Below are 24,873 nucleotides of genomic sequence, written 5' to 3'. Positions count from 1 at the left end.
CATCCATATCTAATGAGAGTAAGGTTCATATTTAAATGACGGTCCAGTCTTAGAGCTATTTGACAGATTATGCGGTAAAATCCATCAAATGCACTTCAGTTGTTTCAATTATAAAACGAAATTTCATGGTCAGGTTGTTTATTCTTTTTGCTGCTTTGAATTGTCAGACAATCGAGACGAATTCTACCCTCCTAAAAATAAGTTCGTACACAGACATGCGTCTTATGATGTCACATAAGGCAAACAGATCAGCTCTTTGCTTTTTTTATTATTTTTTTAATCTTATTCAATATATTTTTATTTAAATTTCTCCTCTCATGTTGCTTACCTTTATTTTGTTATCTGCAGTAAAACGTTTGAGTCATATGTGAAAACATTGTATGGAATTCAGGAACTTTTGGCAAAAACAAAACCCATTAAAGCAGGTTGTGTAGAAGCCCCAGGCAGACTGGAATGTTTTGTTTAAGTATGAAAGATCTTCAGCAGTGTTATAAGTTTTAATAAAAACCACATGAAGTCATGCCCAATACATCCTTTGAAAATGATCATCAGGGAAAAGGATTTATAAAGAGAACAATCCCACCAGTTAGCCCCATCATGTATTCACCTGCAGTACAGCCAATACCATCACCATCATTTTAGAAAACAACCAAAGGAAGAAGTAAGACGTTGCTTTGGTAAGCTAAAATAGAAGGAGCTTAGACAGATACAAGCAGAATGTTTTTTTTTTTGTTTGTTTGTTTGTTTTTACAAGTGGCAAATATGCCAATCAGATGGAAAAAATGTAAACAGGAATATAAAGAGACTGCCAGTTAAAGCTTGAAGATCATCCTTGTCTTTGTCACCCATTTGTTGTCCGCCTTACTATCCAAGGCAGCATCTACCATGGCTTGGGAGTCACTGGAGTCAAACACGTGTGGCTGAACCCCTTGGAATTCAAAAAGCAACTTGAATGCTTTAGAATCTATTTAAAATCTGTTAAACATTCCCCATCTACCTTTATGCTTGCTGTCAGCTGATCACTTTGATTCTTGAGCATCTTGTGAGGTCATCAAGCAAAAAAAAAACCACACAAAGCAGAAATGTTTTTTATTTTTATCTTCAGTGGCTTTTGATAAACCTTGCATTAGTAAAAATCCTGCAGTAGAATTGCACACTTAATTATTAAGTTGTGATTTTATTGTCTGTGTACATGTTAGAAAAGAAAATTCTCCACTCGATAGTCTCTTTAATTCTACAAAGCAGTGCATTTGATGAAACAAAATTAAGCAGTAGTAAAAACGTTTAGCTCTAATTAAAGGAGTTAAACTGCTACAAAGAGCAATTACAAACAACACTACTGTGCTAATTGGTTTATATAATTCACATTCAGTTTTAGTACCAATAAATCATTCCTTAGTTTGTAGCAACTTTGTGTGGCTAATGTGCAAAAACAATGTGTACAATGCTTAGAGCAGACTGCAAAAGGGAAGTTTGTAGACATCGATAGTCTTTCCATAATCAGGATTTTCAGAAAACAGAATTTTGCCATCAACTTTTTCTTCTTCGAAAACAATGATCTGAAATAAAACAGAAAAAAAACACTTTATATATAATTTAAACCCAAATTACACCCCCCCCCACACACACACACACACACACACACAGTTTGGACATTGTACCTGATTCTCTCCACTTCTGAGCAAAGGTCCTGGGAGATAAAGGAAATGCTGGGGACCGATGAACCAGTAACGACCTAGGTTCTGGCCATTGACAAACACAACTCCTTTACCCCAATCCTTTAAAAAAATAAAAGCTATTTTTTTTCCAAACATTTCCAAATTCAAACAAGAATAATGTTTTGGAAATCTCAGATGTTTTAGAACAAAACTTAAACAAATTGTTTGGGACCATCTTGCATTGGATTGATCCATTAAACAAATCTCATCGTAAAGAGTAGATTTTCTTATTCTTGTTGATACCATTAAAATACCACACAAATTAATAAATTGCCATATTCACAGGGAGTTTGATGAATGTGTCTTTTGGAGGGCCATCCACAACGAGTGTGGCCTGGAAAAATCCTGGGACAGGCAGTGACTGGAAGTTGGTTTTCCACTGACCTGAGCTTGACAGTCTAAAAAGAAACACATTAGGGAATGTTGAGTATGAGCTCCTATTGATCCAAATCCTTAATCCAGCACACGAACTATAAACATAAAGTATACGTTATCTTACAGTTAAGGTTTGGGATATTTTATACAAGGACAGTCATAAACAGATTCAAACAAATACAAAAATTCAAATTTAAAAAGCAAACCTTTGTATAAAGCTTGGCTTTAGATCTAAACAGAATATGTTGAATCCTCTTAGGGGTGTATGATTTAGCACAACGTCTCCAACAATACCTGTAACCAAGATTACAAGGCAGCAACATGTCATTAGACTAAGTCGAACACTAAAGCCGAATGAAGACAAACTGATGTGTGAACTAAAAAAATGGTGTAGATTATCTGGGACACCAAAGATGAGAAGGTCAGATTTTAGATTCCTGTGAAAATAATTTATATCTCATAAAAATGACATTAAACTAGGTGTGAAAATGCTTCCCAAATTGCTTAAAAAGGTTTTAAATATTTAATAATAGAAAAGCAATAAAGCACCACATGATGTGTAGTAAAAGATGCTTGAATACCTTTGCGTTGGTTATTGAGAGCTTTACCATAATTAACTCTTCCACAGTTTTCAACAAGTACAGCCAAAGTCCTCTTTCCCTGTGAAGGCCGCAGATCAGTGTTATTTGGAGAGTTCTGACAAGGAATCTTAATGAAAATGAATGTAAAATATAACAAGTTCGGTACAAAAGTGAACAATATGAACAACCAGAAAGTTTAAATGCTTGAAAAACGTTTACAAGAAAAAACTTTAATGACAAACAAAATCTAATCCTGGAAACTGATGAGGTTTAAAATAGTATCAAGCAGTGTCAAATGTTTACAACCTCTACCTATAATGTTTCTGTTTAAAGAGCCTGTAACAATTACACCTGTGTTCACAAAAAACTTGAACAAATGATACCTCGGCTTCAGGCAGCATGATTTCATGAGTCTTGCAGTCCAAACACCCTACATATTGTCTATCCAAGAACACCTGGATGACATCAAGGTACATGCAGGTTATAATTCATATAACGTCAGTTTGCGTTACGTCTAAACATTATTTCTGTCTATGGGTCACTGTTCTCACCAGTGCTCTGTCTCTGATGTTGTTGCCAGAGTTTAGAGCTCCTCCACTGCTGATGGCGGTTTCATACAGTGTATAACCATAGGACTGACCATTGTTGTTGTTGACTGGAAGATTCTCCATATTTATTGGCCTCTCTGACCTGCATGGCTGCATGGGTAAATGGTCAAGCATGACCAATATGTGATGTGATGGTTGCAGTCACAGTCACACAAATTAGGTAATTTCTATTCAACATCACACTGTTACAGTAGAGAATTACACATTTCACTACACTCATATTTAGCTTTCTTTAAATATAGGTATTTTTTCACCAATCTTTATAACTAATGGTTAGTTTTAGGGCTAACATACCACAAAAAACAGCAAACCAATATATTAATTTAGCATTTGGTGCTTACCTTATCTGTGAACTGCACGCTGTCCCACAGAGATAGGTACTGCTGTGTGAACACAGGCTCATAAGCTCTCCTCTCCTGAGGAGAAGGCACTTCAGGAAGAGGCTCAGCTGGAACACATGTAGGCAAAACATTTCATTAAAACTAATCATACCTCCTTCAGCTTTTGTGAATAACAAGGACAAGAAATTGAGGGCAAGGGGTTTATTTCTTCCCAGGAAATTTGAATGGTTGTTTAAATGAGATGCTCAAGATCTTACAGTTGTACCGCTGAATAAATCCCTCAGAACTTCATATTTGGTAGTGTAATCTCCAGCTTCAGAGAGTGGAGCATCGTAATCTGCCAAAAAAAACACAAAACCAGCATGAAATGTTTATTGCTTGTTGGGGAATTTATAGAATTTTTGCACACTAAAGTCCCCTCCCCCCTACCATAACTTGTGACCTGAGGTTTGTAAGTGCCAAAGTCCATTGCTCCATTCATGAAGCCAAAGTTGGTCCCACCGTGAAACATGTACAGGTTAATGGAAACTCCCCTCTCCAAAATTTCAGACACCACACCTAGCATGTCTGTTAGGGCAGCACATAAGTCACTCACTGTGGTCTTGACAAGTTCAGATAAAATATAACATTATGCAAGAAGCAACAACTAGTATGCATCATTGCAGCAGCACATCCATGTATTTTAAATGCATCATCAGGTAATCAAGTTGAATTGTTCATCATCATCATCACCAACTTTATTTATAAAGCGCTTTAACACCAGCCACAGCTGAAACAAAGAGCTGAACATCAAAAGCAATAAAATAACAACAAGAGATAAAATAGAAAAACTAAGCACACAATAATAAATTAAGAACTTGCTACAAAACACAATAAAACAATGCAAAAACAGATAAAAAACAATACCAGCACAAAATTAAGTAAAATCAAATCTCAGTTGGATTGAAAGCCAGTTAGTAAAAGTACGTTTTTAAACAAGTTTTAAAAATGGGCATTGAAGAGGCCTGTCGAATATGCAAGTGTAGAGCGTTCCATAACTTCGGGGCTCCAATAGAGGAGGCCCCGTCTCTAAGCTTCTGCTTTGAGCTGGTAACCAGCAGGGACAACTGATCAGTGGACCTAAGGGACAGATTGGGGGTGTAACGATGGAGAAACTCTACCAAGAAAAGCGGGACCAAGTTATTTAAGACTTAAAGATGAACAGAAGGATTTCAAAAAGAACTCTAAAATACACTGGGAGCCAAAGAAGAGAAGCCAGGACCGGAGTAATATGCTCCCTTTTACGTGTTCCTGTTAAAGAGACGTGCTGCAGCATTTTACACCAGCTGCAGATGAGCGAGGACTGGCTGACTCCGAGATAAAGGGAATTACAGTAATCCAATCGTGATGAAATAAAAGCATGGATTCTATTGCCTTGAAAGGATAGCTTTTATTTTTGCTATTTTTCTCAAATGACAAAAACTAGACTTTAATGTAGCCCTTATATGACTGTCTAGTTTAAAATCATTGTTATGATTCTCAATGTCCTCATTCAGAATTCTAAATTGTTATTATTCAGAATTTAGTTAAAGAATTTTACACGCTACCCATGTGCAAAAAGAAGAGTGGATGCTGTAAACAAGAAGAATGTGAAATAAAAAGAGAGTTTTAGTACCTTCTGCATGGAACACATGATGACCCTCCCCCCAGACATCAAACCATCCAGCCCAATACTCCATCACCATTAGAGGTTTCTTGGGCTAAAAAGAACACGTGTTATAAAATATTAGAAATCTCATCTAACAAATGGCTAACCAATACAATGGAGTCATTCTTTGATTCCCAACATACAGACAGACAGACTGGTTAGCACACATGGTAAAGATGTGTAAAAAAAAACTTTATATATATATTCTGATTTTTTGCAGCAAGGTTGGTTCACATTGAAAATGATATATATCCCAACTTTTGATTTGACTATATTTATTTGGTTAGGAAAACAATACCACATTACACTTTTGCCGACAGCACTTAATCTTCTATAATATTTCAAAACCTGGCATATAAAGAGAGGGATCTTTGACTATTCTCCATGTATCCTGGACAAAGCACAAAGTTTGAGTAGAGTCTGCCTGATTACGTTTAATTTGTAATTCTTTTCCCCAATGACTAATTTTTTTCAAATTAAATTTTTAAAGCTCTGTGAGCGAGAAACTTGTTTTAAGGATGTTTTTGAATTCTTACCAGCAGTGCCAGCAAATTTGTCCAAGTCTGTATTTCACCTTTATAAGATGTGGAAATGCTGTTATTACTGCAAGGAAAACATCAAATCTTCTATTGCCACTATTTACCTGCATGCATGCTAAGTGCTGAATGGCTCCAAATGACAGCCTCTGGAGATTTAATGTTTTTAGAACTGAAATGATCAAATTCACAAACATTTTAGATGACATTAAGAACAAAATAACTGAGCTACTGCATGTTTCATCATACAGTAAGTTATGTTGTTACCTCCCTCTATGCTTCTGTAACTCAAGCCTTCCCAATTGTCAGATGTTAGAAGGAGCTCATTGACCCCTCTGGATTGGAGACACTGTAATGTATGGAAGTAGATAAAAGAAGAAAAAATAAAAAATAAAAAATAAAAACAAGGTTGTTGCCAATAAAAAGCTTGTAATTAACTCACATTCTTTAAGAAAGGCATATACTCATCGTCTTTAGCATATGATCCATACTCGTTCTCCAGTTGGAGAGCAATGATTGGTCCTCCGCTTTCAAACTAAAAAATACATTTTGTTTTAGTGAAATGTCCAACTATTGTTTTGATATGAAAGCCATAAAAAACAGGGATGTGTAGTTACCATCAGAGGTTGCACAACTGAGACAAGTTTGTCAAAGTACAAGTTGACAGCATTTACAAATCCAGGGTAAGTTGTCCGCAACTGCATGCCTTTATCTTGTAATAACCAGCTGGAAAATCCCCAAAGCAAAGCAGTATTACTTAAACATCAATATGCCAAATACAATAGAAAAATACAAAAATAATACACAAAAATAAGCTTAGTTTTAAGGTAGCAGTCAGATGTCATCACCTAGGCAAGCCACCCAAGTCCCATTCAGCACAGATGTAAGGTCCAGGCCGTAGAATCACCCAGAAACCTATCTCTGCTGCTAAGCTGACGTAGGCCCTGAAAGAGACACAGAAATGTTCTGTTCAAAACTAATAACTCAGAAAGTCTGTTTCTGTATTCAAGTAAAATAACATGATTATGCAGAGCCTTTCCTGAGATCTAGGTGATCTTGAAAGTTAAATGCTCCTTTCTCAGGTTCATGCAGGTTCCATGGCACATATCTGAAAAACAGACCAAAAGGAAGGGTTTCACCAGTGTTAAGTGAGAACACGGTACAGTAGGTTAAAAAAAATGATTTAGGCTACAGTGCCAGTCAGAAGTTAAAATAACTAAACATTAGTGTTATTAATCTTGGGCTATAAATGGTTTATTTGAACCAGTCACTTTTATAGCGTCAAAGGGGTATACAAAATACAATGATTTCTGAAAACAAGAGTTCGGTACATAAGTTGGAATTTATTATGTGTTTTTTCTGATCCACACAGGTTTAAAACTGTGCATATGGGATCAAACATATGAATACTTCCAGTAATATCACAAGTTGTGACCACTCTCTTTGTTAGAAATAGTAGCGTTCATTTAAGTTAGGTTGTGATTTTGAAGCAGGTCTTTCTGTCTTGGTCACTACCTTCTCATTTCAATTTGATGAGTGTTTACAATCATTTTCAATAAATTAGAATATGCATTCAGATGAGGCTCGCTTATTAAATTAAAAGTATCTTTTAAAAATAACACCCCTAAGCAGGTATTTAACATACGTTTCATTAAGCCCACATTTCTGTATTAAAAATGCTTTTTTTAATTAATAAGTTCTAAAAATAAAAGACTTAAAAACATCAGTGAACAGTTAATCTGCATGAGTTTCACTTACTGAAATAAATATACTTTTTTATTTTGAATTTATTGAATGGATCTGTATATAAACATCCGATCAGTGCTGAATGTTATCAGCTTATGTAGAGAAAAGAGTATTTGAAGACATTTAAACCATTTTGGTCAATGTTTACAGGCATACACACGTTGTAAGAGTATTGAGACCACAGGCTTTCATCTTCAGCAGCCGGTCCTTCCAGTACGGTCTGGGCACGCGGAAGTAATGGATGGAGCCTCCTAGGATGTGGAAGGGTTCCCCCCTCAGAGTGAACTGAGAGGAGTCTGCCCTCAAGCCCTCCAAACTGTTCATTGTCCTTCCCTAATTATGAAATCTTATAAAACAAAACCAGAAAAACCAGGTCCTATAAGCTATGATCAAATGCAACACTGTACACGTGCGTTTAAAAAGTGTATCACATCAAAGAAATAATGTTACTTCTATGAATATGTATTGTAGTATGGATAGCCTTACCAAGCTTGAGCTGTGGTGAAATTTTGGAGAAAGTCCAGATTGCATCAAAACCACTGTGAGGCTGATCAGAAAGCATCTGAAGGTGAAATGGTGCTGGGAGGCCTCAAACACTGTGGATAAGGCTAGCTATTGTTGTTGGTGAACAACAGTGTCATAATGCTCTCTCTCTCTCTTTCTCTCTGTCAGACGTGTATAGCATTATTCAAGTGTACACAGTAATGAAGATGTAGTTTACAGAAAAGAAAACACTAATATTATTATGTCTTAAGTAATCAAACCATGTATATGGCTGCGGTTGTCAAACATGTATGCTCTTATACATTTGTATTTGCAACCTGCATTGTCTTATAAATGTGCATTGTTTAGCTTTGCATTCTGTTGTCCTGCCAGTAGCCTATGCTATAAGACAGCCCACACCATGATGTTCCCACCTGCAAATTTCACTTTTGGTATCATGTTTTTAGGGTGATGTGTAGAACAGTTTTTTTCCCCCTCCAAACATGGTGTGTGAAATTACGTCATCATGCATAAGTTACATAATATACTTCCAAAACAGTTTCATAACTTTAGCTGTGAAAATAATTTAATGTCAAATGGTGTTTTTAGTGTTGTTGTTTTTTAACCAAACCAATGGTTGTTTTTATTCGTTTCATCAGCATCTTCGTAGTTCTGTGACGGTCCCTTAACACCGTTGACGTGAGCCAGTATGCGTTGCATTGGTTGTTCGGGCAAAGTGGAATAGAACTCTTCTTTTAAGCCAACTTTCGTGTAGGTTAATAAATAACAAAGGTATTACGCCGTGTTTTATCACCACTCGGTGATAAGAAATCCTAGCGTTTCGCGTTTGCTTAATTTTACATTTACGGCAGTTTCAAAGAGTAACGGCGTTACGCGCAGCGCAATATGATGTTGTGTGAAACGTGTTTGTCAGTGGGCTGTTTTCTGAAGAGGACTGGATTGTTCAGATAAGTGCTCGGCCCCGCTGACACTGCAAACACGCAGGAAACAACAGTCTTATTGGTCCATGGAAAACTCGCCGGTTCTATGTGTTCGTCAGTCTTTAAAGCAACGATATTTTCTCCTGCTTTGCATCGCTGCTGTGGTAATTATTGCTTATCAGTTTACAAGGTAAGAGCATCTAAAGCGTTTAAGTTTACATTTGAAGGCATGCATGAAAGTGCGGCAGAACTACGCCCACTGCCTAGAGTCATGGCCATGTGCGTGGTGTAACTGGGATCTACATAGAATCCTAGTTACATGTGAACTGGTGTGGTACAAAATTACCAACACTGGAAGGTACGGAATTACAAAGGGGCATAATTACCAGTTCTACAAAGACTGTCTCTTAGGAGGTGTAGATTGAGATTGTGTCAAATTTGTTTTCCAACAGTCTGATTTTATTATGTTTAAAGCATTTTAATAAAAAGGCAGAGTTTCAATCAGATTTCAGCAGTACCACGTGAAAACAATACTGCGGTCAAGTGAGCCGACTGTCAGAAATACGCGGTCATACGCATACACGGTGCATTACGGTAGTAGAGCAACAAGGACTTCGGTAAAGTTAGAAAGATATTCCCAGATTCGGTTTTTCCGGATCAATAACTCATCAGCGGGACATTGCTCCTACAAAACGGACACATCTCTGCAACCACAGGAAGGCAGACAGCGAGCTACAATCGTATTTTCCTCAAAACGAGCTGGGGGACATGAACTGGCCTCTAGGCAGAGCTCGCTGCTCCTCAAATGCGCAGGGACCGTCTGGAGATTGCAACACCAGAAAAACATGACGGAGAAATATTCTTAACTTTACCGAAGTGCAGACCGGATTGAGAAAATAAGAAGAAAACAAAAGTAGCCTTCAAAACATTTATATTAATGACATATTTACAACTTTCACATACGTGTTTTATGTAAAAAAAAAAGTAATATTTTTACTATCAAAGTACCTTAAAAATGCTCAACCACTCTGTGTCACTTTCAGCAATTTAATTCTCCAAAATCATGACAGATGACGACACTCTCTTTTCACATTATATTAAAGGCTCATCTATACTATAACCAGAATAAATATTTCATAATTTTACTGGACATTTTTGGAAAAATTATGGGTCAAAGTATCTACTAATGCTCAACCAGTATATGCTTTTGTCCCATTTACAGCATTTACAGAATGCATATACTGAATACTTATCATTTTTGTAAAAATAATAAGTATATTTGATGTCCAGGGTTAAAGGCAAGTAACATCATTCTTTATACATGTTTTCTATTGAACATGGCTTCTAATAATAAACAAATTTGCAAACATTTTATTTAAGATAAAATGAAATTTATTAATAAAAACAGAACAACAGGTATCAAAACAAAAAGTGATCTAAATCTAACTAACCAACAACTTCAAAACCTGAAAACAATGAACACTTTTGTTAGTGACACAACGGGCAGTCCCACACTGTTTTCGCCCTTTCTGGCACCTCTGCAGGATCCAGGTTCATGCATTGTAAATGGTACCACCGAATCCATGAGTCACACTGAATCTGTAAATATCCCACACAAATGTTAAATCAGTCAGCAATATCTATATTATGTCATGTTAATATTCATTGCAAGTTTCCTTTTGGTCATTTTATAGGTGTACCCACTCTCTAACACAGATCTTTGCTTGAGGTTGGCACCAGCCTCCCTGCAATCCTGCACAGAATTATAGGCTATTTAAAAACTTGATTGATGAATACATGTATGTGATTCAAATGTTATAAATCGTCTATCGATGGTGTTTCACTTTTATGTTCATGATAAATAAACCTTTATTATATATCACTCCAAAAATACTATGGGTTCTACAACACTCACCCAGTCAATGACAGCTGGTCCCGGCATTGGTGGTTTGGATGCTGAGCACATAGCATGTTGTTGTCCATGTCAAAAGCTTAAATTAAAGTGTATATTATTTTTCTACATAAATAAATGAATATTGCACACGGAAAAACTGAAAATGAACTAATTACCTGATGATTCAAGAACTTGCAGTGCAAATGAAATACGGTCCTTTACAATATCTGGTTTGGTTGTTGAAAACGACATTCTGGGCTTGTCTGGAAATGCCTCCATGACTGCCATTGCCATTTGTAAGAAATGTTATTTCATCTAATGAGTACAGAATCTACCTAATTCCTTGGTCTAAAATAAGAATTCTTTATAATGATCATCTGTCATGAACAACAAGGCAATGAAAATTAGTATTAAGTGTGTCCCAAAAAGTTATGTACACCTTAATGTGTTAAGAGGACCTCTATGACAATCACTACACAGCTACTTCCCTCCTATTGAACTGGGTGGCTGACAACAACTCCTGTCAGTTTCACATCCACCCAGTCAGTCCTATTGAGGGATGCCCTTCGTATTTTGAAAAACTCTCTACAAACAATAAAATAATAATAATTTTATTATAAAATAATGTATAAGTGTGAATTTCAAGTTTAGCCACCACGCCCAAACACCACCATCATTTACCTTACAATTTTCAAGAAAATGATGCAATACTTAATATTTTCTACAAATATTTATTAATTCTTTGCCTGGATGACTAAGCCTAATAATCCAAATGATTAGAAATGAATATGAAATTTTGTGACAATGGAATGGTGTGCTTGTTCAACTTTGTATTAAAAATGAAAACCTCCAAATTTGTTCAATAACAAATGTTACTTTTTGATATATTAATGTTATTGGTGACAATTGACAATAAATACTCTCAGTTGGAGGGAGGATATTGTTCACACAGCTGAGATTTAAATTGTTATGAAATGTGAAAGTAACCAATTTCATCTATGCCAGGTTTATAACAGATAAGATACTGTTGGTAATATGGTCTTTACTTAAAATTGCATTTGCTTTTTAAACTCTGGGTTCACTATTCAATGTACATATAATATTACTAAGCCAAAGACCTGACAATAATTTTGAAACAAATTTACTAGCTACAGGTCCTATTAAAGAAATGTATCAATGAAATGTACTGTGTGACACAGCAATTGTGTGAGAGGACTAAAATGACTTGACATCATTCACTTTCATAGAACTGCTGTGTTTGTATTAACTGATTTAAAAATGGACACACTTAGATTTTGTGAAGTGATAATTTTCTTGAGAATTGTAAAAGACAGACTTTGCTGAAAGGAGGGTGGGACACAGGATTAGAGAGGGTCCATGCAGTTTATATTAGAAACTCATCTTCTTGTTTTATCACAGATAAAGCTTGCCACATTTGGAAGTGTACTTTGATTATTAGTTACAGTAGCTTAAAAATTAGTCACTGACAGTTGGATTCATTCAGTTGACTTGCTTAGATAGATTCTGTCCTGTGTGATCACTTGTTTATTGCAGCTATTCAGAGTGTGATCATTTATCTTTTATTCCAGAAGCAGACGTGCTGAAACAGCTCTGCTCATGTTGAAGCCAAAGTATTTTTACAATCAGGAAAGATTGTTGTACTGTGACCCCTCCAACTTTTAAACAACAACAATTGAACCAGTGCATTGCCTTTTTGTTTGTGGAAACTGGTATTGTGCATGCTGTGATGGCTACATGTTTTGTGTGTCTCTGCTTTGTTATTCAAGTTTGCATGAAAATGGAAAAAAAAGCTTACTGTAGTTCTCCAACAATATCACTGAGTAAGGGTGAAACCCAGACAGGGGAAGCATTCCGAAATAAGCCACAGCCACACTCGAAGCAACCCTTGGACAGACATGTTAAACCACCACAAGCCAGCAGTCCCAACGAGAGACAAATTTAATGCCACAAAGATGCCACCAGATAAAACACTAAGCCCATTAATTGCTGTACAGATATGTGACAATATGTTTATCTTTACTGGAATCTTTGGGCTGCAAGGTCTGACTCTTCTTGCTCTTTTGAACGTTTTGAAGGGTCCAAAAAAGACACAACCCCATCTGCTGCATTTATATGCTGTACCCATGGAAACAAAAAATTACTAAAAAAAAGCAATTGATTTGCTTTGCCTGAATAATGGTAATGCAATCAATAGGTATTTACCAGGAACTTCCAGTGTACATTGGAAATGTTGACAAAAGAAATAATTCCCTTGTAGTTGTCAAAGTTTATCTGCTTGAATAAAAAATGCAAACCACAAGTCTTGAATGTCATTTCATTCTAAAGGTGAAATTGTTTTTAATAAATCTTCATGATAGTTTAAACCATACAATAAAGATTTAACAAGAAAGACCTAACTCAAATCAAACAGTTCCATCTGGTAGACCTGAGTAAAGTGGCGGTTCTGATAATGCAACAGCCTGCAGATCACTGATAATGGATGCATTGCCAAAAACTAAAAAGGTAAATGTTGTGAATGGTTTACACCATAATAGTAGGAAACACATAAAACCGTGTCCTTTTTTTTTTTTTTTTTTGAGGTACTTTGAGTTTTGTATTTCTCCAAAACTGTACAGTAAACTTATGAGATATGAATTCTGGTTATAGTATAGATGAGTCTTTAATATAATCTGAAGAGAGTGTGTTGTCACCTCGTGATTTTGGAGAAATAAATAGCTGAAAGTGACACAAAGGCATTTAGTGGTTCAGCATTTTGAGGTAATTTGACCCGTCATTTTTCCAAAAATGTACGGTAAAAATATTATTATTTTTTTTTACATAAAACATGCATGTGAAAGTTGTTAAAATGTAATTAATATAAATGTTCTGAAGGTTACTTTCCTGTTTGCCTCTTATTTTCTCAACCGTTGCCTGGTTCGTCGTCTGGTCTGCTCCATTACCGTAATGCACCGTGTATGAGCGAAGCTAAGAGAGAGCTAACGTCGGCTGGCGTGACCGCGTATTTCTGACTGTCTGCTCACTTGACGGCAGTAAAACACAGTGATGCAATGCTAGGAATGTGTTAAACAAAGCGGTTTTGAAGTTTAATAATAGCCATTTGTAGAAAACCTCACAACAGTCTGCATGTATTTACAACTTTCAAGTGGTTTTACTGTTGGATACTGGTTTTATTTAATAATACAATCAAAAACGTTTCTGATAAGAGTTTTAGTCACAAACGTTCTCGTACCAAAACAACGTTGAAATGTTCTGATAATTTGATTTCATCCTTATATGGCTTTTTAAAAAAATTGCCAGTGTAGAACTTATTGTTGCTTCAGTCATGACAACAGGTGCGAAATGGGGGTATGAATTGGCTTAGAGGTACATGGCAGCCTGTTGGTGTAGATCTGTCACATTCGCTGTAATTTATTCTTTTTTAAAACTTGTATTGCTCCCTTTTCTGCTTGAGGTATAGCTTTTTAAAAGGATAATTCCCTTTGGTTTTGGATGTTGAGCAACTAGAAAAATTTTGCTCTTAGTTTTTTACTTATGAATTGTTGTCATAGTGTGTAGCCATACCAACAAGGTTTTTTATTTTAAGACACATATAATACCTGAACTACCTCCCCAAACCTCAGATGAGTTAAAAAGGAGGCACCGTGGATACAGAGCAGTAGCAAAGAGGAGCAAGAGAAGGAGGTATTTCAAATCATCTCTTCCATCGATCATAATGGAGAGTGTGAGATCTCCGGCAAACAAAATGGACGAATTTTAAAGACTGTCAAGGACCGAACCAGATTATTGAGAAAGCCATTTTATCTGTTTTACTGAGGCGTGGCTTTGGGATAATATACTGACTACAATTTCCTCCTGTATGGCTTTCTAACTATACAAGCAGAAACTTATTTAAAGAGGAGCAGCAATCACAAAGGAGATGGATCAACAGTGCTTGTCAACCACAGATGGTGTCATCCAGGACATGCTGCTGTGAAATTGTCTCTGCCACTCATATATTGAACTGTTGGCAGTATGTTTTCACCTATATTATTTTCCAAAAAAGCGCAGACACAACACCCTAATGCCCATGCAGCAATGTCTGGAAATTCCATCACTTCCAACGTTTCAAATGTTGGTCAGCTGCTCTACCAAAGAAAACAAAACATTTAATTTGTTACATTCAAATGTGAAGTATGCATAAATCTCCAATTCAAGACCATCTCCTGGCAAATTAAATCATATATATTTTTTCATATTGATGTGTGCTCGGAGTATAAACCCCTTGTTCAGGCGCTATTTGTTATAAAAATAATGGTGACAAGATGGACACAGTAAACCGAAGAAGCTCTGCAGGGTTGTTTTGAGGCTACAGATTGGGACGCACTGTGCCAGCTACATGAAAATAACAAGAATGCCTTAACCAAGTCTGTGACTTATTATACAATTTAATTTAGTATTATGGGTGATGGAGTGGAGGAATATAAATCCCTTGGTGTAAGTGACAGAGCAGAATGTACTTCTTGAGGAAGCTTAGGTCCTTTAGTGTTTCCAGTAAGGTGCTGCTAAGGTGCTGTTAAGAGTATAGCATCATACCCAGTGACTTAAAAAAGCTCCACAAGCAGACAAAGAAAGTCGGCTCTGTTCTAGGGACTGTCCTGGAGCACCAAGAGTTGATGGGACAATGAAGGATGCTTCATAAAATGAAGAACACAATGTACAACCCTGAGAATCCTCTTTGTAATACCGTTAGAGGCTTCTTAATATGTGCTGGTATACAGACCCTTATAAAAGATCCTTCCTGTTCACAGCCATCACCATCTGAAATATTTTTTTTGAATTGAATTAAAGTGAGTAATGACTGAGAGAATGTAACAAGTCCAGTCAGTTCCATAATTAATACTTTTAAAAAACAAATTTTTTAAATACCAATTATTAGAAAATCCGGACACTCTCTGATCAACACATCCTGAACAACATCAGTAATTAATTTCAAGAATGTATTATGTTGTATTTTTTTTATCCAATGATAAAATACGACTAAAACTTCGGTCATTTAGAGTTTACTCACATTTTATAATATATACAAATTCAACCAGTTGATGTTTCACAGACATTAGGATATGCACATTAGAAATGTGTTTTTTGATAACAATTTGATTTTATTATTTTCTACCATTTCAGACAGTAGAAGAAAGAAGGTTTTGTCAGGTTTAGCAATTATTAAAATCAATATATACCAGTGAAACTATGTAACGTTTGTTGAAAACATCGTGACTTGATCTTTTTTTTGCTATTTCAGTGCATATTATATAGTTTACACAGTGCAACGAACTGCACCATACTGTTTTTGCAATTTGTACCATACTCAGCCAGAAAGAGAGTGTAGATGCACAGTCACAATTTCTAATATGCAGAAGCGTTAATGGCCTGACAGGGGTTCCTGCTGACAGATCAACACAGTGTGTTGTGATTGTAGGATCTTTTATACTTATGTCTCCCACAGCATTACGGTCCCTTTCTATAATGCTTCTGTTTTAGTTTTAAAAGATCAGCTCAGTTGTCCATGAACTTTAATATTACTGTGTATGGTTCCTTATTCAATTCAATTCAATTCAAAAATACTTTATTAATCCCAAAGGGAAATTAAATGTTGTTGTAGCTCATTATGAAGGTTTCTTCAAAGAGCCGTTGTAGATGTTGATGGCTGTGGGCGGGAAGGATCTCCTGTAGCGCTCTGTCTTACAGCAGATCTGAAGAAGCCTCTGACTGAAGACACTCTGTTGTTGTAGGACAGTATCATGAAGAGGATGCTCAGGGTTCTCAATAATATTCTTCATTTTATGAAGAATCCGTCTTTCCACAATGATCTCCAGAGGTTCCAGAGGAGTCCCCAGAACAGAGCCAGCCTTCTTCATCAGCTTGTTGAGCTTTTTTAAGTCCCTGGCTCTGATGCTGCTTCCCCAGAAGATGATGGCAGAAGAGATCACACTTTCCACAACAGACTTATAGAAGATATGCAGCATCTTGCTGCAAACACCAAAGGACCTAAGCTTCCTCAAGAAGTACAGTCTGCTCTGTCCCTTCTTGTAGATGGCTTCACAGTTGCATCTCCACTCTAGTCTGTTGTCCAGGTGAACATTGAGGTATTTATACTCCTCCACCACCTCCACTTCTTCTCCCATGATAGAAATAGTTTTTGACATATTCCTGTTTCTCTTAAAATCTACAATCATCTCCTTTGTTTTAGTCACGTTCAAAATGAGATGATTGTTTCCACACCATGCCACAAGGCAGTCCACCACCTTCCTGTACTCAGCTTCTTGTCCATCTCTGATCCACCCCACGACTGCAGAATCATCCGAGTATTTCTGCAGATGACAGAAGTCTGTCTTGTACTGGAAGTCTGAGGTGTACAGAGTGAAAAGGAATGGTGAGAGTACAGTCCCCTGTGGTGCTCCTGTGCTGCTGACTACCTGGTTAGACACACAACCCTTCAGTCTCACAAACTGTGGTCTGTTTGTCAGGTAGTCTTTGATCCAGGAGATTGTTGAGGCCTCTACCTGAGTCTTCTGGAGTTTCTGACAAAGCAAATCAGGTTGGATTGTATTAAATGCACTGGATAAATCAAAGAACATGATCCTCACAGTGCTGCTGGCTTTGTCCAGATGACAGTGGGTTTGTTGAAGCAGGTGCATGATGGCATCTTCAACTTCAACTCCACAGCGATAAGCAAACTGAAGGGGGTCCTGATGGTTTACTGTTTGCTTACTCAGGTGGGCCAACAGGAGTCTCTCCAGGACCTTCATGATGTGGGATGTCGGGGCAACAGGTCTATAGTCATTGAGGACCAATGGGTGAGTTTTCTTTGATACCGGAACAAGACAGGAGGTCTTCCACAACACCAGTACCTTCTTCTGGGCCAGGCTAAGGTTGAAGAGGTGCTGCAGAATCCCACAGAGCTGCTCTGCACAGACCTTCAGGACTCTAGGGCTGACATGATCTGGACTTGCAGCCTGATTCCGATTCAGTCTCTCCAGTTGCATCTTCACTTGACGTCTTGAGACACACAAGGATGCATCAGCATCTTCTGATATGATTGAAGGCAAACATGTAGAAGCAGAAGGGTCTAGGGCTGAGGTGGAAGATACAAAATTTGAGGTGTTACTGGACAGCTGTGGGTCCTGTGGGTCAAAGGAGGGTGGAATGTCTGTTTGGCTGTGAGCAGGAGAGGAGGATGCGAAGCTTGTTTCTGAACTGAACCTATTGAAGAATGTGTTCAGTTCATTGGCTCTGTACAGACGTTCATCGGTCCGACCATCCTTCTGCTTGAAGCCTGTGATCTTCTTCATCCCTGTCCACACATCTCTGATATTGTTTTGCTGGAGCTTGCTCTCCAGCTTCTTCTTGCTGTCTCTTATCTTGACTTTAAGTTGCTTCTGTATACCTCTCAATAATTCTCTGTCTCCCTCTCTGAAGGCTCTTTTTTTCTTGTTAAGCAGGTCCTTCAGGTCACTGGTGATCCAAGGCTTGTTATTGGGGAAGCATCTCATGGTTCTGGTAGGGATAATGTTATGCACACAGAAGTTTATATAGTCGGTTACACACTCAGTCATGGCATTGATGTCCTCTCCATGTGGCTGGCACAGTGCGTCCCAGGCAGTAGCCTCAAAGCAACCTTGCAGAGCTTCTTCAGCTTCCTGTGACCATTTTCTCACAGTCCTCTTTATTACAGGTTGCCTCTGAACAAGGGGCTTATATTTCGAGCAGAGAAAAAACAAGATTGTAATCTGATTTGCCTAGAGGAGGTCTTGCTGTAGAGATGTATGAGTCCTTGACATTTGCATAAAACAAATCCAATGTTTTGTTTTCTCTGGTAGAGCAGTTGACAAATTGTTGAAACGTTGGAAGTGTAGCAGAGCATGGTTAAAATCACCAGAAATTGCCACAAAAGCATTGGGGTTTTGTGTCTGTAGCTTAGCAACAACTGAGCTGATGGCATCACATGCAGTGTCGGCAACAGCGGAAGGTGGAACGTAAACTGTTGCCAAAATAACACTGGTGAACTCTCTGGGTAAATAATATGGACGAAAACTTACTGCCAACAGTTCAATATCTGGACTGCAGAGACGACACTTCAAGACGACAATTCTAGAATTGATCTAACACTGTGTTAAGTTTCAGAGGTGAGTTTAAGCTCACAGAGTCTCACCTGATATCCCTGCTCAATAGAAAGATCAGGTTTGGGTATTTGCATTCAGAGCCGACCCAAGACATAAGCAAACGTAACACCTAAGGCCAAGAGGGGGCCCCAAATTCTCTTCCCTTGAAAAAGCATGGTCTCGGGACTGAAGGATACTGCCCAATATTATTAAAGTAATGCCCGCCCGAAAGTAAAGTTAGCATGATAATATAGAACAGTATGTCTATTCATCTGAATGAAGCCTTGCTAACTGAGCCGGCTAATTAGCCAGCTAATATTAGCTTTCAGCGTTTCTCCATAAAGAGCAAATGGCATGAAGTAATAATATTCTGCACAATAGGCACATTTATTTCAGTGATTCTACTAAGGCGGTGGATGTTTATTCCAAATTTTGACTTAATCTTCAACCACTTTGCACGTCAGTTAAAAACTTGTAAAAATAACCCACTGTTTTTAACTGACACTGACTTAACTTTATTTCACTTATTGTGACTGAGGTAACATTTAGGATGTGATTTTATTTTTTCTAAATATCGTTGGCTGAAAAACAAACATGTTTTTAATACCTTGTCAAGAGTATAAGAAACAGCTGACTGTCAACATCCTTATTTGTGTTCTGAATAACTGCACTAAACAAAACATTAATATATTTGTAATATAATGATTGTAACAGTTTTGTTTTAAAAGCAGTTATATGCTCTTATACATTTTTGTTTTAAATATTTTTGTCATTACGGTAATACCCTGAAACTGTGGTATTTGTACTGAGGGTTATGATATCACATCTTAAATCTGTCTTTATTCATTGTTACATTTATGAAGAGCCTACATCTAAATTAGCCTAGAAGATTTAAAAATAGCAAATTTAAAAGAATTTGAAATTATTTTCAAAGGTAATTAAAAAAAATGTAATTAAAATTGACTAAGTACAGTGGACTTTGGCTTCTTCCACAACAATAAAAGATGCATTGATTTAACATTCAAAATTCAAACACCACAGCCGGTTTAAGGACAGGTTTGTTAATACAGATGAAAATATGATTATGTTACCAGTGTGTTAATATGATGGGCTAATTCATCATTTGTTATTTCTGCAGCGTGTTTCTGGAATGGAATCACATTCCCAATTAATTAGTCAATAAATATTTACTCGTACTCATCGTCTTCCGCTTTTTCCGGGACCGGGTCGCGGGGGCAGCAGACTCAACAGAGACACCCAGACGTCCCTCTCCCCAGACACCTCCTCCAGCTCCTCCGGGGGGAGCCCAAGGCGTTCCCAGGCCAGCCGAGAGACATAGTCCCTCCAGCGTGTCCTGGGCCGTCACCTGGGCCTCCTCCCAGTGGGATATGCCTGGAACACCTCCTGAAGAAGGCGTCAAGGAGGCATCTGATATAGATGCCCGAGCCACCTCAACTGGCTCCTCTCGATGTGGAGGAGCAGCGACTCTACTCCGAGCCCCTTCCGGATGGCTGAGCTCCTCACCCTATCTCTAAGGCAGTGCCCGGCAGGGATCTAGTTCTTTCGGTCATGACCCAAAGTTCATGGCCATAGGTGAGGGTAGGAACGTGGACTGACCGGTAAATCAAGAGCTTCGCATTGCGGCTCAGCTCTCTCTTCACCACAACGGACCGGCACAGTGACCCCATCACTGCGGCAGCCGCACCGATCCATCTGTCGATCTCCCACTCCATTCTTCCCTCACTCGTGAACAAGACCCCGAGATACTTGAACTCCTCCACTTGAGGCAGGAGCTCCCCTCCAACCTGGAGAGGACAAGCCACCCTTTTCAAGGCCTCGGACTTGGAGGAGCTGATCCTCATCCCACCCGCTTCACACTCGGCTGGAAACCGCCACAGCGCATGCTGTAGGTCTTGGCTACAGGGGGCCAGCAGGACCACGTCATCCGCAAAAAGAAGAGACGAAATCCACTGCTCCCCAAACCAGACACTCTCCGGCCCTTGGCTGCGCTTAGGAATCCTGTCCATAAAAGTTATGAACAGGACCAGTGACAAAGGGCAGCCCTGCCGGAGTCCAACATTCACTGGGAACAGGTCCGACTTAGTGCCGGCAATGTGGACCAAACTCCTGCTCCGCTTGTACAGAGACCGGATGGCCCCAATAAAGGGCCCCCAATTCCATACTCCTGGAGCACCCCCCACAGGACACCACGAGGGACACAGTCGAATGCTTTCTCCAGGTCCACAAAACACATGTAGACCGGTTGGGCAAACTCCCATGAACCCTCGAGCACCCTGTAGAGGTCATGGAGCTGGTCCAGAGTTCCACGGCCGGGATGAAAACCATATTGCTCCTCCTGAAGCCAAGGTTCGACTATCGGCCGGACTGTCCTCTCCAATAGGCTGAGAAGTGTGATCCCCCTGTAGTTGGAACACACTCTCCGGTCACCCTTCTGATGGAGGGGGACCACCACCCCAGCCTGCCAGTCCAGAGGCACTGTCCCCGACCGCCACGCATTGTTTAAAAGGTGTGTCCACTATGACAGCCCTACAACATCCAGAGATTTGAGGTACTCAGGGCGGATCTCATCCACCCCCGAAGCCACCGCGGAGCTTTTTAACCACCTCGGTGACTTCAGCCTGGGTGATGAAAGAGTCCAACCCTGAGGCCCCAGCTTCTGTTTCCACCAGGGAATGCGTGATGGCAGGATTGAGGAGATCTTCGAAGTATTCCTTCCACCGCCTGATAATGTCCCCAGTCGAGGTCAGCAGCCTCCCACCCCCACTGTAAACAGTGTTGGTGAAGCACTGCGTCCCCCTCCTGAGGCACCGGACGGTTTGCCAGAATCGCTTCGAGGCCAACTGGTAGTCCTTCTCCGTGGCCTCACCGAACTCCTCCCAGGCCCGGGTTTTTGCCTCTGCCACAGCCCGGGCTGCGGCACGCTTGGCCTCATGGTACCCGTCAGCCGCCTCAGGAGTCCCACAAGCCAACCACAGTCGATAGGACTCCTTCTTCAGCTTGACAGCGTCCCTTACTGCCGGTGTCCACCACCGGGTTCGGGGATTGCCGCCGCGACAGGCACCGCAGACCTTACGGCCGCAGCTACAGGCAGCAGCATCGACAATAGATGCGGAGAACATGGTCCATTCGGACTCTATGTCTCCAACATCCCCCGGAATGTGGTCAAAGCTCTCCCGGAGGTGGGAGTTGAATACAACTCCCACCTGCCAGACGTTCCACCTTCATCTGCCGCCCTATTCTCTTTGTAAATAAATATTTACCTGTAAACCATATCAGAAAAGAAATATTCATATTTAAAGTAATAATCAGTAATCAATTAAGTATGTCAAATTCACAAAATTCAAAGAATCAGGCTTGTAAGATTCAAGATGGTGCTGTGGTGTCTGGTGGGTGTTGGGCTTATTTGGAAGTGGGGCCCCAAATCAAATGCTGTATCTGTTTATGGCCCCATGCAGTCTTGGGCCACCACTGGTTGAATAAGATAAGAAAAGGATATTATAATAATAATTATATCTGAGGGTACTGATTTGTTTGTCTGCTGACTTTACATCACCATATGGGTGTGGCTTTCCTTTAATTATTAATAGGAAAAAACTATAATAAAACCCAAGATAACACACAAGGACATACAAATATTTTACCTTAGTCATAGGGTGAAGGCGATATCTAAGCAGGTATCAGAAACTATCAGAGTGCTAAGAAAAATAATATATATATATATATATATATGTATATATATATATATATATGTATATAATCTCAATTTCTTTATAAATCTGTCTGTTTCCATTTGTTTGTTAATATTTCTCTCCTCAGAAACCATCCACAAAGAGCCAGAATGAAGCGGGCAGAGGGACTGAGAGCCAATTCCTTGCAGTTCACTTTGGAGAAAAACCCCTTCCGCATCCTGGGAGGCTCTGTTCATTACTTTCGCGTCCCCAGAGCCTACTGGGAGGACCGACTGCTGAAGATGAAGGCCTGCGGCATCAACACTCTAACAACGTGAGCGCTCTGTGTAACTCAGCCATGATTGAATACATGCTGAAGTACAAAGGTCAAACAAGTGGGACAACTGAAAAAAAAAGAAGCACCGTTTTAATCAAGAGTACATTAAAACCAACGGATCAATACCTATGTAATGGCCTGTTTAAGGAAATACAAAGTGCAGTGCAACATATTTATAATTATTATAAGTGAATATAAATGAAATGCTAAAAGCAAAAAAAAAATTATTTGTGTCTTTTCAGCTATGTGCCGTGGAACCTACATGAACCGGAGCGAGGAGTGTTTGACTTTGAGGATGAGCTGGATTTAGAGTAAGCCCTTAAAGCATTAAATGTTCAGCTAGAGGTTTGACAGAAGTATATCTATTGTCCTGAAGAGGGCACTATTGCATTGGAAAGGATCCTGACTGTCGTTTGAGTTGGTACAGCTAAGAAAACACTTCCTCCTAATAAGCACTTTGTATTTGACTTGTTCGTCTTTCAGAGTCAGTAATTGTGTGTTCCCTGATTTTGACATTGATCAATGAAATATGTTGATTGCCGTTGTGCTACTAATAGAAACAAATGTTTCAGAGCATTATTTGATTAGAAAATTAGGGGGGAATATTTTATAAATGATTTGCTGTTGAACATGAGCTTTATCTTAATTACAGAACAATTATCCTTTTCCACATTTTATTAACTGTTGAAGGCAGATTAAATAGAAACATGTTTACCCTTCTGACTACAATATGTTTTTCCATATTTTGCATCTCTTCTTAGAGCCTACCTTTGTCTTGCAGCAAACTTGGGCCTCTGGGTGATTTTGCGTCCCGGACCATACATCTGCGCTGAATGGGATCTGGGGGGACTGCCTAGGTAAAAACACAAAAAACACAGTTAAATCTTTTTATATATCCATTAGGATCAGTAACATTGAGAGCGATTATTCTCATGTTGCCTGTGAAACCCTGAAATTTGTCTGGAAAGGGATTGTTCATTCAGGTAATCAGGTTGTCAGCTATGTCTTTGCCGCAGGGTAAAAAGGCAAGAGATTTGCAAGTATGCATTTTAGCAATTCCTATTTCTATTCTATTTTTTTTCCCAGTGACCCACTTTACAGTGAACCACATACAATACCACACCCGATTTTGAATAATATCAATTACAGAAGACAATAGTGTCATTTCAGTGAAGCGCTTCCATTACACTGCTGAAAGCGACTGATGACTTTTAGTAAGATAATGGATCAGGCAATAATTAAGTCTGGCAGGCCTTATCCTTTAAAGGATGAATTCATTTATTTCTGTAATCAAAATGCGCTCGTACCGATAATTGGGTAATTGTTGGCTGAAAAGACTGAAGGAAGGTATTTTGGAGTGCTTTTGCCCGTGGGAATGTTAGGTTGTGGGTCTGCTTAGCTGATGAGAATTAATATGAGGATTTCAAAAGGACACGCAGTGAAGCACGGATGCTATGCCATTTTTTTCCCAGTTTGAAACCCAAAGATAGTTCACTGAATGACTTAAATTTATTTGACATGGTTTGGTTTTACAGTTGGCTGCTACGGGATCAGAACATGAAGCTGAGAACAACCTACTCAGGATTCACAGATGCAGTCAATTCCTTTTTTGATAAAGTCATAAAGAAAATAACTCCATATCAGGTACTTTGTATGTTATTCAGTTATTTATTTTCCATACCTGCCTAATGATTGCATAATTGTAGAGGGGTCTGGTGCCAGAGAGAATGGCTAAGAGGCAGTATACACTCTGGAAATGTTGGCTGTCCACCACAGAC

The 24,873-nt window shown here is 38.8% G+C and overlaps 2 protein-coding genes across 2 annotated transcripts in view; one reads left to right on the top strand and one right to left on the bottom strand.

Annotated features, from left to right (window-relative positions):
* Window positions 1-1,074: 1,074 nt before the first annotated feature.
* Window positions 1,075-8,644, bottom strand: LOC124884262 (beta-galactosidase-1-like protein 2). Its single transcript, XM_047392087.1, has 19 exons — window positions 8,079-8,644; window positions 7,753-7,938; window positions 6,886-6,954; window positions 6,695-6,790; window positions 6,464-6,572; window positions 6,289-6,381; window positions 6,114-6,195; window positions 5,954-6,018; window positions 5,278-5,362; window positions 4,053-4,190; window positions 3,889-3,960; window positions 3,624-3,730; window positions 3,226-3,372; window positions 3,058-3,129; window positions 2,675-2,753; window positions 2,300-2,387; window positions 2,002-2,116; window positions 1,662-1,778; window positions 1,075-1,559 (listed from the first exon to the last, which is right to left on the bottom strand). Exons 2-19 carry the CDS (start codon window positions 7,914-7,916, stop codon window positions 1,449-1,451), a joined length of 1,809 nt encoding a protein of 602 aa, XP_047248043.1. The 5' UTR covers window positions 7,917-7,938; window positions 8,079-8,644; the 3' UTR covers window positions 1,075-1,448.
* A 148-nt stretch (window positions 8,645-8,792) lies between these two features.
* Window positions 8,793-24,873, top strand: part of LOC124883499 (beta-galactosidase-1-like protein 2) — a 56,237-nt gene continuing 40,156 nt past the window's right edge. Inside the window, exons 1-5 of the mRNA XM_047390608.1 lie at window positions 8,793-9,206; window positions 22,907-23,092; window positions 23,338-23,406; window positions 23,857-23,952; window positions 24,631-24,739. Of these exons, the coding sequence (XP_047246564.1) occupies window positions 9,103-9,206; window positions 22,907-23,092; window positions 23,338-23,406; window positions 23,857-23,952; window positions 24,631-24,739 (564 nt within the window). The 5' untranslated portion in view covers window positions 8,793-9,102. The remainder of the gene's footprint in view (window positions 9,207-22,906; window positions 23,093-23,337; window positions 23,407-23,856; window positions 23,953-24,630; window positions 24,740-24,873) is intronic.

Source organism: Girardinichthys multiradiatus, chromosome 18 (assembly GCF_021462225.1).
Source record: "Girardinichthys multiradiatus isolate DD_20200921_A chromosome 18, DD_fGirMul_XY1, whole genome shotgun sequence".
NCBI classification, from domain to species: Eukaryota; Metazoa; Chordata; class Actinopteri; order Cyprinodontiformes; family Goodeidae; genus Girardinichthys; species Girardinichthys multiradiatus.
This window is presented reverse-complemented; position numbering and strand designations above follow the sequence as displayed.

What these genes read in the sequence shown, in the direction of transcription:
- LOC124884262 (XM_047392087.1), bottom strand. Translation starts at nt 7,916, where the DNA reads ATGAACAGTTTGGAGGGCTTGAGGGCAGACTCCTCTCAGTTCACTCTG. An exon ending in TCTGAGGGATTTATTCAGCG is followed by an intron (nt 3,731 to 3,888) that starts GTACAACTGTAA and finishes CATGTGTTCCAG; the next exon opens with CTGAGCCTCTTCCTGAAGTG. An exon ending in ACATCAGAGACAGAGCACTG is followed by an intron (nt 3,130 to 3,225) that starts GTGAGAACAGTG and finishes GATGTCATCCAG; the next exon opens with GTGTTCTTGGATAGACAATA.